Raw genomic sequence first — 15,293 nt, 5'->3', positions numbered from 1 at the left:
TATACACGCATCATGTATGAAATGAATATATATATGTTGAAAAAGCGCAAAAATATTGCTTCATATATATACATACAATATTTCGATTATAATATTAATCTTTGTTGCTACTCGCTCACTCACCCCCCCCCCCCCTCTGTCTCTCTCTCTCACACACACGCGCGCGCACACTCATCACTCACTCTCTGGTATAATTTTGTTATTCATATACATGTATCTGTACAAAATTTAATACTAAATAACTACAAATATTCTTATACATGTATATAAGAGTCTCATTGAATAATTTCTTCCCTCGCCAAACGCCGTTTGTTCGTCGAATATATCATCTCAAACTTGTTAATGAAATCATTCCTGTTATTCGATCGATATATTAATCACAACGTGCATAAAGCAACCAAGCCAGCAATTTAACAATCATATTTTTTCCGCACAATTGCGAGAAAAGAAGACAAAAAAGAAAAAAAGGAACATAAAACAGACACAAAGAGAAAAAAAGAAATAGAGAAAGAAAGATAAATGAAAAAAAGTTATAATTAAATTAGCATAAGAGAAAACAAAAGAAGAACAAAGAAATATGTAAAGAGACAAAAATGAAGAATAGGAAAGAGGGAAACATGGAAAAGAAATCAAGAATGATAAATGAATATATGGAAACGATATGTACCGAAAGAAAAAAAAATCACGTAGCCCGCGTAGAGCATCTCGGGCATACCCAACCCTGTCTTGCGAAGAAAATCGAGAGAAAAAGTATGTCCGTGGATCATGAAGAACAGTGTTGCTCGCTGCAGCAAGCAAACATATGGCCTCATTTCACCCTGGGACGTCAGCAATAATTGGTTTTAGAGTTTGTAGGATGTTGGGATAGAAGGAACCATCCGTGGCGGATCGTTAGTTTTGTCGTCGTGCCGTGCTAGTAGAGTTTGCGGCACACTCTTCGTACTCTTGATTCTCGGGCACAGTACATTCACCTTATAGGCCCAAGAGGGTATCTTGCTATCGAGTGTTTTGAAAGCTAGAGAAGGTACGACATCCTGCTCGCGTAAATTGACTAACTTGGAGCTCTTCCAAGTTCGAAAATACGGATCATCTTTCGAAGAGATTCGATCTTCTTGCTGACTCGCAAGATGATCGGTTTCAACATTCACCAAATCCGCCGAGTTACTTGCATTCGTCGTAGCATCTTGGTGAAATCTTCGCCAAGACTGCTCGTGAATGGGCGAATATTCGGGAGAGGTTAAGCCACTGGAATAATTGGAGCAGTACGTGTCGTCGTAGTTGAAAGCATTCGTTTCGAGTGGCAAGCTAAGATATTCTTTTCTAGAGAGCCTTGTCCGAAGGGGGTAACCGGACAGAGTAGAATCATCGTTCAAAAGCCGAAAGAGTCGCGAATGAGTCTGCGTTCGTTGATACTTTTTTATATTCTTCAAAGTACACTCCGAATCCGTGTCGACCTCGGATATCATGCGACTTATATCGGAAGTAACTCCGCTGTCCTCGTCGTCGTCGGTGTCTTCGCGAGAATCTTGAATATTCGACAGGCACTTTACGTTTTGCGTCCGACAGAAATCCAGATTGACACATCCATCCACGTGTTTGTCGTTTTTTAATATCGCACAATTTTTCCGATCCTTTTCATCTTCAAGAGTACTGACAATCTGAATTTGGAAATCGTCTTGCATCGAAGACGACGGGCATTCAAATGTGGCAAGTTTCGGTCTAGCGATTATTCTGCCAAAAGCGATACTTGAAACTCGATTATTATTATTAGTAGATTCTACTTGAGTGTAATCATGATTTTCATCATTTAATAAGATATCTTGCGTAGCGATTATCGATTCGGAAATAGCATAGTCATCCGTGTCTTTCGATTCTGGTTTTGCCGCGGCGTTTATCCTGCAGCCGTGTCTCATTTTCACAATTGTCAATTCCGCATTCTGTTTTTCGCGGTTGATTCCGCGGACAGATCCCGTTGGATCTTTTCTTAATGTAAAATCTACATGCGGTATCGCGCTCTCGACACTCGTTGTTGCCTTGACTTGTGTGCTTTGCGTTGCATCGTGCGTCACATCGTCCGAAAGATGTGTCTTTACCGTAAAATCTACACTAGTGTCATTGCCGACATGAAAGTTGACACAAATGTCATCTTTCATCGAGTACTCGTCACGGGATTTTTCCGCCTTTATCTTGCTATCGCCGACTATCACGGTGGCCATGTCCTCGTTGTCTTCGGATACGAAAAACTTGAATTTCAAAGGCAAACTCACGCTAACCATCGTACTTTCGACGTCGGGAGGATCGTCGATCGCTTCGAAGAAAGCTTCGATATCCTCTTTACTTTTGTAATAAATATTTTCAGAATCCGGTTGTTTCACATTATCGCAAATGATTCTCGATTGAGCGGGAAAAGTGGTGCTGTCGATCGCTACCGGGCCATCCTCCTGATGACCATGTTGCTCCAAGTAGCGATCGCTGATGCTCTTGTCGGAATAAGAATCGAGCGTACTTCGATCATCAGTTGAACGACTCTCACCGTTATGTCTCTCGCTCGCGATATCTTGCTGAAACGTCATACCAAAGTCCGATCGATCGTCCGAATAATCGGTACACTCCTTCCTGATGAAACTTATCTCCTCTCCGGTGCGATTACAATTTTCTGAAAAGTCTCGCGAGCATCCACATAGATTGTTAGCGGCAGTCGAACATGCAGTCGAACATGCAGTCAAACACGCAGTACGGACTACGTCGTTGCGATTCTTGTTCGAAGAGAAATTGCGTGGATCTCTCTCCAGCTTCTCGTAAGGATTCATACTTGTGAAATAAGCTATATATGAATCGGAATCACTATCGGATGACGTATTATTGAAAGTAGTATCGTTGCTACGGCTGTGATTTTTCTGACAAGAATCTAAAAGTTGTTCGTTGTCCGAGATAGAATCGCTAGAGTCACTGGAATCGTTGGATTCAACGCTAGAAGCACTAGAATCGCTAGTATCTATATAGGTATAATTTGGCACGTTGATGTGCGGACCGAATGTTTTTTTTTTCGTCATCTCAATATTATTAACGACTGTATTATTGTCGGGATTATTCGTCGATATACAGTCTTCCTCGTCAATTATGTTCATCGCTGTAGTAATGCAATTTTTTTCTCTATTGGAGTTCTCGCTGACATTCTTCGGATCGTACGTCTCGTTCGACTGTGCATCTAAATAGTTAATCTCATTGGGCAAAACGGTATTTTTTGATTCATTAACTGTGCCGTTTCGCAGAAAATCTAATCTATCGTTTCGAGCGAAAAATGAATCGTCAGCAATAAAACAATCATGATAATTGCATTTACTTGCATCCACGTGCAAATGTGGTTGAATATCATCGTTGTAACCTGCTTGAGGATAAATTACAGCCGCGTAACCATATTGGCCCGAAGGATTTTCTCGGTCTGTAACTCTTCTATGTGTCATCGCATCCGTAAAATTTTCATTATAAATCGGATAAAAAGATTCAATGTACGTTCTTCCATCCGGATATCGTGGATATGCGTAAAAAGGAAAGGAATGTCTGTCCGTTTCATTCGCGGTTTCGTTGGATGCAGCATTATACTGCACGGGATAATAGCCCCACCAACCCTCGGGATACCAGAAAGGAATAGGTTGAAGAGGAAGAAATACACCCTGCTGATTGCCCGGCAAGTTATTCTCTGTTCGACAGGTGTAATCTGCTTGACGATTTTCTTGCGTGGCTACAACAAACAGCACAAGGCACATTCAAAGTTAAATTCTTCACACATCGAGCGTAAGACAGCTGTCTCGTGCGCATCGTCTTTATTTGGACATATGAGATTTTCTTCTTTTAATCGCACATTATTTGTTATTTTGTGCGTATAATCCATAAAGTGAATGATACAATAGTGGAAAACGGAAAATTTCTTAAATTGAAAATACATACATGTATGTCTGAAATTTTCATCCGCGCTAATTATATTTCGCACTTCCTTTTTTTCCCTACGCTGTATACATATGCCCAACTGATTTTAAATTGATACATCTGGCATAATGGCATGGAATAAGCGAAATTATCGATCAGCTATAAGGAAAAATGAGAAAAATAAATTATATCCTGTGTTCAAAGGAAAATGTACCAAGTTGTAGCAAATAAAATTTTATAAAGAGCAATCTTTCTATAAATATCTATATATTTAAGTATATAATTGCTCTCTCTCTCTCTCTCTCTCTTCTCTCTCTCTCTCTCTCTCTCTCTCTCTCTCTCTCTCTCTCTCTCTCTCTCTCTCTCTCTCTCTCTCTCTCTCTCTCTCTCTCTCTCTCTCTCCCCCTCTTCCTCTCTCTCCTTTTTTCTGAAAAATATCAAATGAAATGAATGATTTTACTTTTATATTTTTATTATACTATTTTCAACAAAATAGTGTGTAGATATATATGTACGTACTATATATTGTTATATTTGTTTATACAAAATTGATGAATATGTCTACAATAATGAGTAAAATTTATAAATATAAATAAAATGTATAAATAAAGATTTCCTTGAATATGCATAGTAAGTGTAGTTTATATTATTACAATGTGTAAATATATATGTTATGCTATATGTTGACTTTGTTGTGTATCTTATTATTATATAGATAGTTAACATAAAATAATGAAACTAATATATTTCAAAATAATATATTTCACGTGAAAGAATATATTTCGAAATGTGAGAAAATATATCTTATTTCATCCTTACGATTCTTGATCAAAATAAAAAATGTATAACTATATACATGCAAATAACCAGTTTGCATTATAAACTAACGGCAATAAACATAAAATTATTAATAGATCTCACATGCAACAGTCCCATCTCTCTCTCTTTAAAAAAAGGCATGTTATTGATTCTCGAAAGTCTCGAAGTCCTCTCGAAAATCTTGAAATGTATTGTTGCCTCTTTTTCCCGCGTTGCCGATTAGTTCTGTCGTTGCGTTTATTTCGTGAACGACTGTCATTGCATATTTTGACAGTTGTGTGCATCGAGGGGTTAATACCGTTAATAGTGTATTGAAAGTTACCATCTTCAGTGTGATACAAAAATGATGTATGATATAATACTGTATTATAATACTGTATGATACAATATAATACTGGTATTATATCATACATTATTTGTATTACACGCTAAGCTGAAGATGGTCCAAAGAAAGGACCGAAATGTTCTAAAGAAATAATAAAGAATAAGTATACGAATATTTGCGTTCTTATTTCCGACGCACCGGCTCTTATTAGCCCATTCCTTCCATCCTTTTTTTTTAAATATAGTAGAGCCTTATCTCCATCATAATTTAATATTAATCAAGTTTAAACAAACTTTATATAAAAATATCATTCTTTTTTATATAAAATCGAGAAATGGCGGGCACGCGCTTGTGTTGTTCTAATAATATAAAAGATCTGCATTGTAAAGTAGTATATATCTATTCTTTATCAGTCTATGTATCTTCAATATAAAAGAATTACGAAGCGAGTAGAATTACGGCGTGAATAGAGAAAAGAATAAAAATTTGTTAAATTTATTAAATGTAATTTTTTATAACCCCCCCCCCTCTCTCTCTCTCTCTCACACACATACACACACACACACATACACACACACACACATACACACACACACATCTTGCGTTTTTAAAGAAATATAATAAAGTAGCAGCAAAGAAAATTTTATTAATCCTGTGAACACAGGATTCGGGAATGTGTTTGAGCGATGCCAAGTATGTTACTTCAACAAAATATTCATTAGAATATAAAGCGCTCATTACGAAACATTAATGTACACAAGTATAAATAAGCTTTAAAATTAATTTATGAACGATAAATATGTGTATGTATATGTCGTACAAGTACAAATTCTTTTACACGCGTGTATTAAATATTATATAAAAAGGTTATAAGATAAAAAATATATTCCTGTGTAGAAAAAAAATTGGAATCTTAAATCTTTCATCTAATAATAAAAATAAAAGTGCAAACCTTAGGGACTTTACAATCGTTTCAAAAAATGTCTGATCAGCCAGATAACTTATACGAAAAATTGATTTCGAGAGATCTATATAGCAGAGATGTATGTACTTACCGTTACTTTCTGGTGCTGTCATCGCTTGTAATATCCTAAAGGATCGAGAAGGAATTGCACTACCCATGTATTTCTTCGGTTCTTGCACTTGTTGTTCACTGGGCGGCAAGTTTGCCTGCGTCTCTTCTACGTAAAAATCGATGTGTATGTGTGTGAGAATCGAATTAACAAATATTTCGATTTTTATGTATATGTATATATATGTATGCATGTGTGTGTATATATATAAATAAATACACTCGTCAACAAAATTAACGCATATGTATTTTAAGTCAAAATTTCGCATAATTTCAAATAAGCATAACTTCGCTAAAAATGATTGTATTTGAAATTTTTTTTTTTCACTGTCAAGCTTGAAGTCTCTACTTTAAAAACCATTCGTCAAACTTTTAATTTATCCTTCCCCCCCCCCGTACGCCACTGCTTCAAAAGTAAGGACATGTTTTGTCTCTAAAAAATTGCGTACTTTGACGCACTCCACGGGGTGGAATAAATTTTTTTCGCAAATCTTATCATAACTATCGTAAAATGTGGACTTTTGACTACAAATTTAAAAAAAAAGCAAAGTTCGTACGATTTTTTTTCGCGGAGTTATTACATATGAAAGTTACCCATACATTTTTTCCATTTAATGACCCTCTCTGCTGTGTGTGTGTGTATGTGTGCGTGCGTATGCGTGCGTGCGTATGGTTAGGAGAGGGAAATGTAGAAATGTTCTCATTCAAAATTGTGTGTTCCCGCCTCGTCTTCAGATTACTTTTTCTATACGTTCACGCATAATAACGCATGGTCTAATTGTTGTTTGAGGAATTTGAGCCCAAATTTACACGCACGCACGCGTGGGCGCATACACACACACATACACACACACATACACACACATACACACACACATACACACACACATACACACACACACTATGCGCCAAATCCAACCAGCAACCTCGTGGTGCGTGTCGGGTAATACTAATGTTGGCGGTAAATGGAAAAAATGTATGGGTAACTTTCATATGTAATAACTCCGCGAAAAAAAATCGTACGAACTTTGCTTTTTTTTTAAATTTGTAGTCAAAAGTCCACATTTTACGATAGTTATGATAAGATTTGCGAAAAAAATTTATTCCACCCCGTGGAGTGCGTCAAAGTACGCAATTTTTTAGAGACAAAACACGTCCTTACTTTTAGAGCAGTGGCGTACGGGGGAGGAGGATAAATTAAAAATCTGACAAATGGTTTTTAAAATAGAGACTTCAGGCTTGACAGTGAAAAAAAAATTTTTCAAATCCGATCATTTTTAGCGGAGTTATGCTTTTTGAAGTTATGCGAAATTTTGACAAAATACATATGCGTTAATTTTGTGACGAGTGTATATACATATATATGTATATACAGGGTGTTCAAAAAAGACCGGAACCCCTGAATAACTCAGAATAATCAAATTCTAGGAAGAAATACCTCAGACAAAAGTTGTAGGGTTAAAAAAAAGGGACTTGATGGTGACCTAGAACTTGACCTTGAGGTCAAGTTTAGAGGTCATTTGAAGGTCAACTCGATTTTTTTTGAAAAATTCGTGTTGATCTTCAAATGACCTCTAAACTTGAGCTCAAGGTCAAGTTCAAGATCACCATCAAGTCCCTTTTTTTTAACCCTACAACTTTTGTCTGGGGTGCTTTCCCCCTAGAACATGATTAAAGTTAGTTATTAATAGATTCTTCTGCTCTATACAATTTGACCCCTAAATGACCCCTAAAGGTCATTATAATTCAAGACTTAAGTACCATTCTGAACGTAAAATTTCCCGCTCTTTCCAAATCCGGGGTCAAAAATGGGGGTTTCCATTTAAAAAATCGAGTTGACCTTCAAATGACCTCTAAACTTGACCTCAAGGTCAAGTTCTAGGTCACCATCAAGTCCCTTGTTTTTAACCCTACATCTTTTGTCTGGGGTATTTTTTCCTAGAATTCGATTATTCTGAGTTATTCAGGGGTTCCGATCTTTTTTGAACACCTTGTATATATATATATATATATATATATATATATATATACACATATCAAAACTCTATCGAAACAACTGAATGTATATATATACATTCAGTTGTTTCGATAAAGTTTTGATAACGCAAAACTTCAATATGAATCGCATACTTTTACTTACCGAACAATTTTGAATTTCTATTTTGCTTCTTATTTGAAACGTTTTGTATATTACGTGGCACTAAAACATATAAGAAAAAACTGTTATTATATTGTTTGCACATTGTATTATTATTCAATCTTTTTAAACTTTTCTTGTATTACATTTGACTCGAGATTTAAAGAGACAAAGAGATTGTATAAAATCTCTTCTTATTTAAATCTCTGTGTGCTCGTACGGAAAAAACTACAATACGAAAAAACTACTTTGGTATAATAATAGTTCTTCAATAATATATTATTAAAGAATTATTATGTTATACCAGTAAATTTTTCATATTCTTATAATTTTTTTTCGTATGGGTATGTATTATTATTTGACATACAATGTATATTTTACTGCTTGATAAACTTATTATTAAAACAAAATAATAATAATAATATTATTATTATAATAATCTTATTGTTAGATGATAGTATTTCTTGTATAAAGTTGGCTTATATACCTGCGCATGTAACTGTGGCATCATTCGAGTCTGTCATATTTTGTAAAAAACGGAAAGCTCGCGAAGGTATTGCTGCACCACGATATCTCGGATCTTCCTCTTGATGAAGATAAGTCTCGTGATCGACTATGTAAAAAAAATACAAATACAATATATTTGTTTACAAATTGCTAGTATAGAGTTTTAGAATTTTTTTGAGTATTATGATTTAATTTGAAAAGTTAAATTTTATTCATTGAAATCATTCCATTTAGAAAGTATTATTAAAAATAATTAATATAATATTAATTATATACACGTTATAAAGATATATCAATATAACATATATATATACATATACATATATATATATATATATATATATATATATATATACATACATAGTACAGCCTTATATACTAACGTGACATGAATATTAAAGTAGTAATAATAATAAAGACAAGGCATAATAATAATCATACCTTGCTCTTTAAATTTATTCATAAGTAGCCTCTCGTCTTCACTCAACTCCAATCTACGTATTTGTTCTGTACCCACATCATTGACTGCGTCCGTATCGGTAATTTTTTGAAGAACACGAAATGATCGTGATTGAACTGGACCAGCCTCGTGCTGTTGAATCGGATTGGGATTCCGCTGTTGCATTCTGTCCCGACAATTTTAATTGACGATCGCAACATATAATCGCAAGTATTCCCATAAACAAATAAAGCGTTAAAAATTTTTAAAAATGCATGCTCTGTACTCTCGAATCTCTACGATCGATCTCTCTAAAGAGAATTCAACTTACATTCTTGCAGCCTTTTCGGTCGTATTATTTTCGGCATTATACGGCACTGACTTTTTGTCATTGTCTTTCACTACAACAGGGATAATATAGGTTGTTCCAATCGTTTGTTCCGGCCGAGGCAAAGCTGCAACGCAAATTTGAGACTGATTTTCTTGATTTTGTGGATGATTTTGCGCCTGATTTTCCAAGATATATTGAGTAGGCATCTGACCCCATCGCTGTTGATGATGCAAAGTTGGAGGTTGTTTAAATTGATGATGGCCAGCTGAATCACGCTTCACGTCGAATACCGACGGTCTATCCTCGATCTAACGAATCAGATATCAGAAATATGAAAACGAGAAAAGAAAATAGATGTATAAAACGTTACATCAATTTCACTAGTGCTATAAAAGCTATGCGTATGCTGAGAAATAACTTTTCTCAACTTACTCGAATAGGTATAACACGTTCGTGCTGATGTGATTGCGGATTAATTTGTTGAGACGTTGCGGAAACGGCAATCTGTTTCTGTTGTTGCGAAGAGGGCTGCTGTTGCGATTTTGGCTGCTGACGGAACTCCAAAGTCGGGTATTGTTCTTGTTCTTGCTTTTGTTTCTTTTCCAAATGCTGCGGTACTGATTGCTGAACTTGAACATAAAGAGAAGGCGCGCTTTCCGAAGGACCGCTGTTAACCGTTTTATTGATATACGCGCGTTTCGCCCATTCAGGCAATTCCTCCTGAGGTTTGTCCTTATTTTGCAACCAAGGTGTAGGAGCCTTAGTCAAAGTAACTTGCGTCGGTGTACTCGGACTTTCAGGAGTGCTTGATTGATTCATTACTGTAATCGGTACTGCCTTCGTATCTATCTTTGTAATGTTCTTTGGTGGTTCGGTGGCTTGCTTGTCCGCGGCTATAGGAAAAATATTTACAAGGTAAGAAACATTCTTCTCTCGATTATAATTGTTCTAATGTGCAATATACATCATGTATATATGTACTATACGTACTATACGTAAAGTATGTAAGCTATTCGTGTCGTAGCACGATGTAAAAAATACAAGAGAAGATAAACATTGAAGTGATTACCATTCGATGGCGTTCTATTGATAAACTGAGATGATATTCTGTTAACGTGAGGCTGAGCTGGCACATTGGAAGGAAAAACTGGTACCGCGACCTGTGGTTGCACCAAGAAATTCGCCGTAGTAGAAGTCGTGACCGGTGGTTTTGACTCGAGTTTCGGCGGTCCATCTATCCCTTCGTCATTGGCATTTTTCGCAACTCTTCTCGCCATCCGCGGACTACGAATCTGCGAGAGATCTAATTTACCACCCATACCTGGCGTGTAAGTAAAGGGTTTCTTATCCTTTGTTAACATTGCATTCTGAATAGCTGCTGGTGGCTCGTAAACACCGTCGTTATTCATTATCTGCACTTTCTTCGTTCCTGCATTCTGCAAAAAAATATCATCGAATAAATTACCACTATGATACACGAACGAAATAATAATTAAATTGCATCATAAATTACATTATATCAACAGCAAATCCAAAATCATATACAGATTGTACACTTTTAAGATTCCAACAAATAAAAATAAGCTCGATAAATGAAGCTTGATAGCATTAATGAGCGATCGTTCATTAATGCTATCATATGTTTTTTATTACACAGCAAAAAACAATATCCATAGATTTACTTCATTTTACCTCTGTAGTGTTTATCCTCATAGATGGCAGTTGACCAGACATAGGCGGCGGAGGGGGCGGTGGTGGAGGAGGGCCTTAATTAAAATTATATATGAATTACGAACAATATACTACATTATATACAAAGAATTGACAACTTGATCAATGTATAATGCCAATAATTTTATTATTTATCATCATCCTGTATGTACCAAATAAAGTTAATTATCAATTAATTTGATTAGATAGGTATTTAATTCTAAGACAAAGAAAAAAATTACACTCTTTTATCTTTTATATAAGAAAAATAGTTTAATATGTGTGCATACCCGCAATCATGACATCTGGATTCCTGTAAATAAAAAAATTAAACAATTTATTAATACACGAATTTAACAAATAGTGAGAGAGAACATTACTTAACAATTTTGGATATATGCAAAGATGTATATAATGTTATATATTGTTTATGTAATATTACATGTAAAAAATATATGTAATAGATAGGTATATACATAGATATAGTGAGTTTGTGGAAAAATGCGCGCATGTGTAAGCGTGCGTGCGTGGATTTTTCTTTTAAAAATTGACTGTATCATTTCGTAGTGGGGTGATGATATAGTTTTTCAAATAACAGAAAAAACTATATATATAATTTTAAAATAATATAAGATTCCAATAATATATTTAGAAAGTAAAAATGAATCCTATATATATTCATTGGCATGAAATGTTGCTATCTTATCTGTGGAATGCAATTACTTAAAGCATATGAGTCACATTTTGCGCGCATTTATATTTTACGTACATACGTTATATTTACATTTTTCCTCTCCCTCTTTCACACACACACACACACGCGCGCGCGCGTAATTTATATACGTAAAATATTTATTACGCGCTAACAACTTACAAACGCTCACGGGTTATAACAAATACGATTAATAAAACATTTATTTGGAAATTTACAACAAATCTTTGCTTATATTTTGTAATATGCATAAATCCATTAATTCGCAGAATAACAACAAGATTTATCAAACTTTCAGTAATATGCAAAACAATTGCAATAATATAATTGCAAATTGAGAGCACGCAAAATAAATATATATTAAGTTCGTGTTTTTTTTTTTTTTTTTTTTTTTTTTTTTCGTTGATCAAAAACTAATGTGGCTGTATTCCGAAACTGACTGCCAGTACTGAAAATCTATAATATATGTGACGTGAACTATAAATTTCCAGTACTGACAGTCAATTTCAGAATATAGGCTGTATCGTGCGCGATAAAGATTGATTTTTAAAATAATACGGTCAGACATTTTTTTGAAAAAGATTATTAGACAACGCTGACAACGTTAAAATCGCATAGCATAATCGAAAAATACCTCGCGTAACAATAAGAATCGCGAATTCAATGTATGCCATTTCAACAGAATCTTTAGATATATTTACTTAAATCTGAAACTACGTATACATTTCTCAATATATTTTTAATCCACAAACAATTTTTACGTAAAATCACATTACATTTAAACTAGTTTTAACCTTTGCAAAGAAGAACAGTAATTACCGAAAACACACTTAATATTTATATTTATTACTTTGCGGTATACAAGTAATTTTTGTATAAATTGCAATTTGCCGACCAGATATTCGATAGAATTCAAACTCGACATAACGATATAACTGCCATATAAAACAAATTACATATAATTTTATTGATGATTGAAATAATGTGAACTATTTATTTGTGGATTAGACAAAATCCTTTGGCAATAAATGATGAAAAAGGGAAAAATTGAAAATTTTTTGAACAATAAAATGTTTGAAGATCCAATAATCTAGATGTGACAACGCAAGCGTTTTAATCTTGGCATAACTATTACGTCACATGGCTCTCGATTTCAACAGAATTTGCCAGTTTCTTCTACGTTATTTTAAATAAGCTGCAGCATAAATAAGCTGTCCGCTATCCACGACTGCCACTCTTGCTCTCTCTTATTGAGCATTGAGCACTGACTAACGTGATCGCATCTACGGTTTTATACACACACGCGCGCGCGTGCGTGTGTGTTGGGGGGGGGGGAGGCGCGGAATATCCGTTTTTAATTTTCTATTTTAACCATGAAAGCCATGAAATCTCTTTCAATAGTGCTGTAATATATGTAAATTTCTAAAATTCTTTCGGATTATATACCTGATGAAAAGTTTGCAGAAATATTCTTGAAAAGAACAATTTGGTCGGAAATATATTTTTGAGCCTTTTCCCATCGTAAATGTTTTGCATTATTTGTCAGTATAACTTTAAGTTTCTTGGTAAAGCTCGATCATGGCAAATCGAATCTAGTCAAGTTGATGACGACCACGCCATGATGCTGATGGGAACCCAGCCAACGGATCTCGCAGCAAGTAGAAATATATTTAGGTAGATACGTCGAGCGAGAATAATTTTAGCGCGGGCTGACCTGCGCATTGAAGGCTTGTATAAAATGCTTCCAATTATTTTATTTTTAGGATTTCTAACGCGAGCCACGATAAATGCGCGAAAATGAATTCGACCGATTTCACGATATATATAGGCATGTAGAACGAAGGGTTTTTCGAAATTGATTTGAGACAAAATTTAAAATTTTAAAAGAAACTAAATACTTTTAGCCGTTGTGACTGAATGAAAAAATATTATTAGTAATGTAAGTGAGAGAAAGAGGTAGGGTTTAAAAATAAAAATTTTAAATAATAGATTTATATATTAATTCGATATAATTTTCTCTATATGAAAGGTAAATATTTCTTTGGCCAAGCTGTGCGTTAAACATTATAGCCCGACTATAGATGGCACAAAAAATGCGCCGACTTGCGAGAAACCTGCGTCTGAAATTGAATCTCTTCGTTGAACGAGCATTGCTCGCTTCGATGGTGAAATATGTGTCGAGGGATTCTCCTTGGAACACGATGGCAAGGCCAATTCAGCCTTGCGACGCCCGATCCGACGCACTATGGTCGAAAAACGAGTTCTACTTCTCTTGCTTCTACGAGAGAGAGAGAGAGAGAGAGAGAGATTTGTCTCTCTTCCATCGCCGATGAAGCATACCGTACAAGGAGTTTCAATTTCTTTTCTATTCTCTTATTTCTATTTATATATACTATATATTATTTTATATCAAGACTAATCACACGTAATGTATATATCTGTATTATATAAAAGGAATATAATCTAATAACTCAATTTTGACTATAAACTTGAAATTTAAAATAATATGACTATTTATTTTTGATGTTTTAGACTTTAGACAATACTTATTGAATCTCGATTCTCGATAACAATCTTTTTTATATAACCTTTTCAAGTAAAAGGCACAATTTTAATGAGTCCAAGTGAGTTGTAAGTGAAAATAAAAAGGTGTCAGATTACTCTCAGAGAGGCGCGCACTTCGACAAATGAGATTCAAAATAAATGATAAAATAATGATCTTACCCGGCGTACGTCGAAGAATTCATATCCAAAATAATTGTTGCGTTTTGCACGTTTGGCTCTTATACCGTATTACCCACTATCCCAATAGAAATTGACAGTTCTCTCCGCTGTTCCCAAAAAGTTAAAGGAAGACAAGGCCCGATATATGTTAAAAGAGACGAACAGCAGCGATGCCGACACTAGCGCACGTCCGCCGCTACTACAGAGAGAAACCGTGTCGCTTCGATTCTCGCGGCGTTCGTGACTTTGCAGACTAGTATGTATGTACCACGCAGCTGACGATGCGCGATGACACAGTCCACAGTCTTACATCTTTACCGATTTGATCGCCACATCGCGCTGGTCACCGCGCTGATCGTCGTTCTCCGCGTCCGCCGCTGCTTGCCAAAATAGCTCATGCTTATTTTAAGACTCGAACACATGTACGAGAAACAATACATTTCTCATTATATGTGTGCGCGAAATAATGGACCAAGTCCGCTTGCCGCGCGTTGTTAATCCATGCGCGCGCACACACATACACACACACATAATTATTTTGTATTTTATTCATGTATTTGTATTGCATTTCTATTCATTATATATATTTT

At 35.1% G+C, this 15,293-nt stretch overlaps 1 protein-coding gene and 1 long non-coding RNA gene across 2 annotated transcripts; one reads left to right on the top strand and one right to left on the bottom strand.

Annotated features, from left to right (window-relative positions):
- Positions 1 to 826: 826 nt before the first annotated feature.
- Positions 827 to 15,034, bottom strand: LOC145941521 (uncharacterized). The gene is given in 12 exon segments (XM_083047631.1): positions 827 to 854; positions 856 to 3,742; positions 6,127 to 6,252; positions 8,284 to 8,343; positions 8,768 to 8,893; positions 9,229 to 9,413; positions 9,558 to 9,865; positions 9,990 to 10,450; positions 10,627 to 10,993; positions 11,250 to 11,323; positions 11,558 to 11,580; positions 14,704 to 15,034. Coding segments are annotated over 12 exon segments (4,668 nt in total). The 5' UTR covers positions 14,727 to 15,034.
- Positions 13,430 to 14,301, top strand: LOC145942190 (uncharacterized). The gene is made up of 3 exons (XR_014426325.1): positions 13,430 to 13,653; positions 13,743 to 13,918; positions 14,009 to 14,301. It is a non-coding gene; the product is annotated as an uncharacterized LOC145942190 (long non-coding RNA).
- Positions 15,035 to 15,293: the final 259 nt, after the last annotated feature.

The sequence above is a fragment of the Prenolepis imparis genome, unplaced genomic scaffold, assembly GCF_030444845.1.
Source record: "Prenolepis imparis isolate NDT839.2.m4 unplaced genomic scaffold, iyPreImpa1.0 SCAF_10, whole genome shotgun sequence".
In the NCBI taxonomy this organism is placed as follows: domain Eukaryota; kingdom Metazoa; phylum Arthropoda; class Insecta; order Hymenoptera; family Formicidae; genus Prenolepis; species Prenolepis imparis.
Note: the sequence above shows the minus strand (reverse complement) of the source record. Positions and strands in the feature narration are given on the sequence as shown.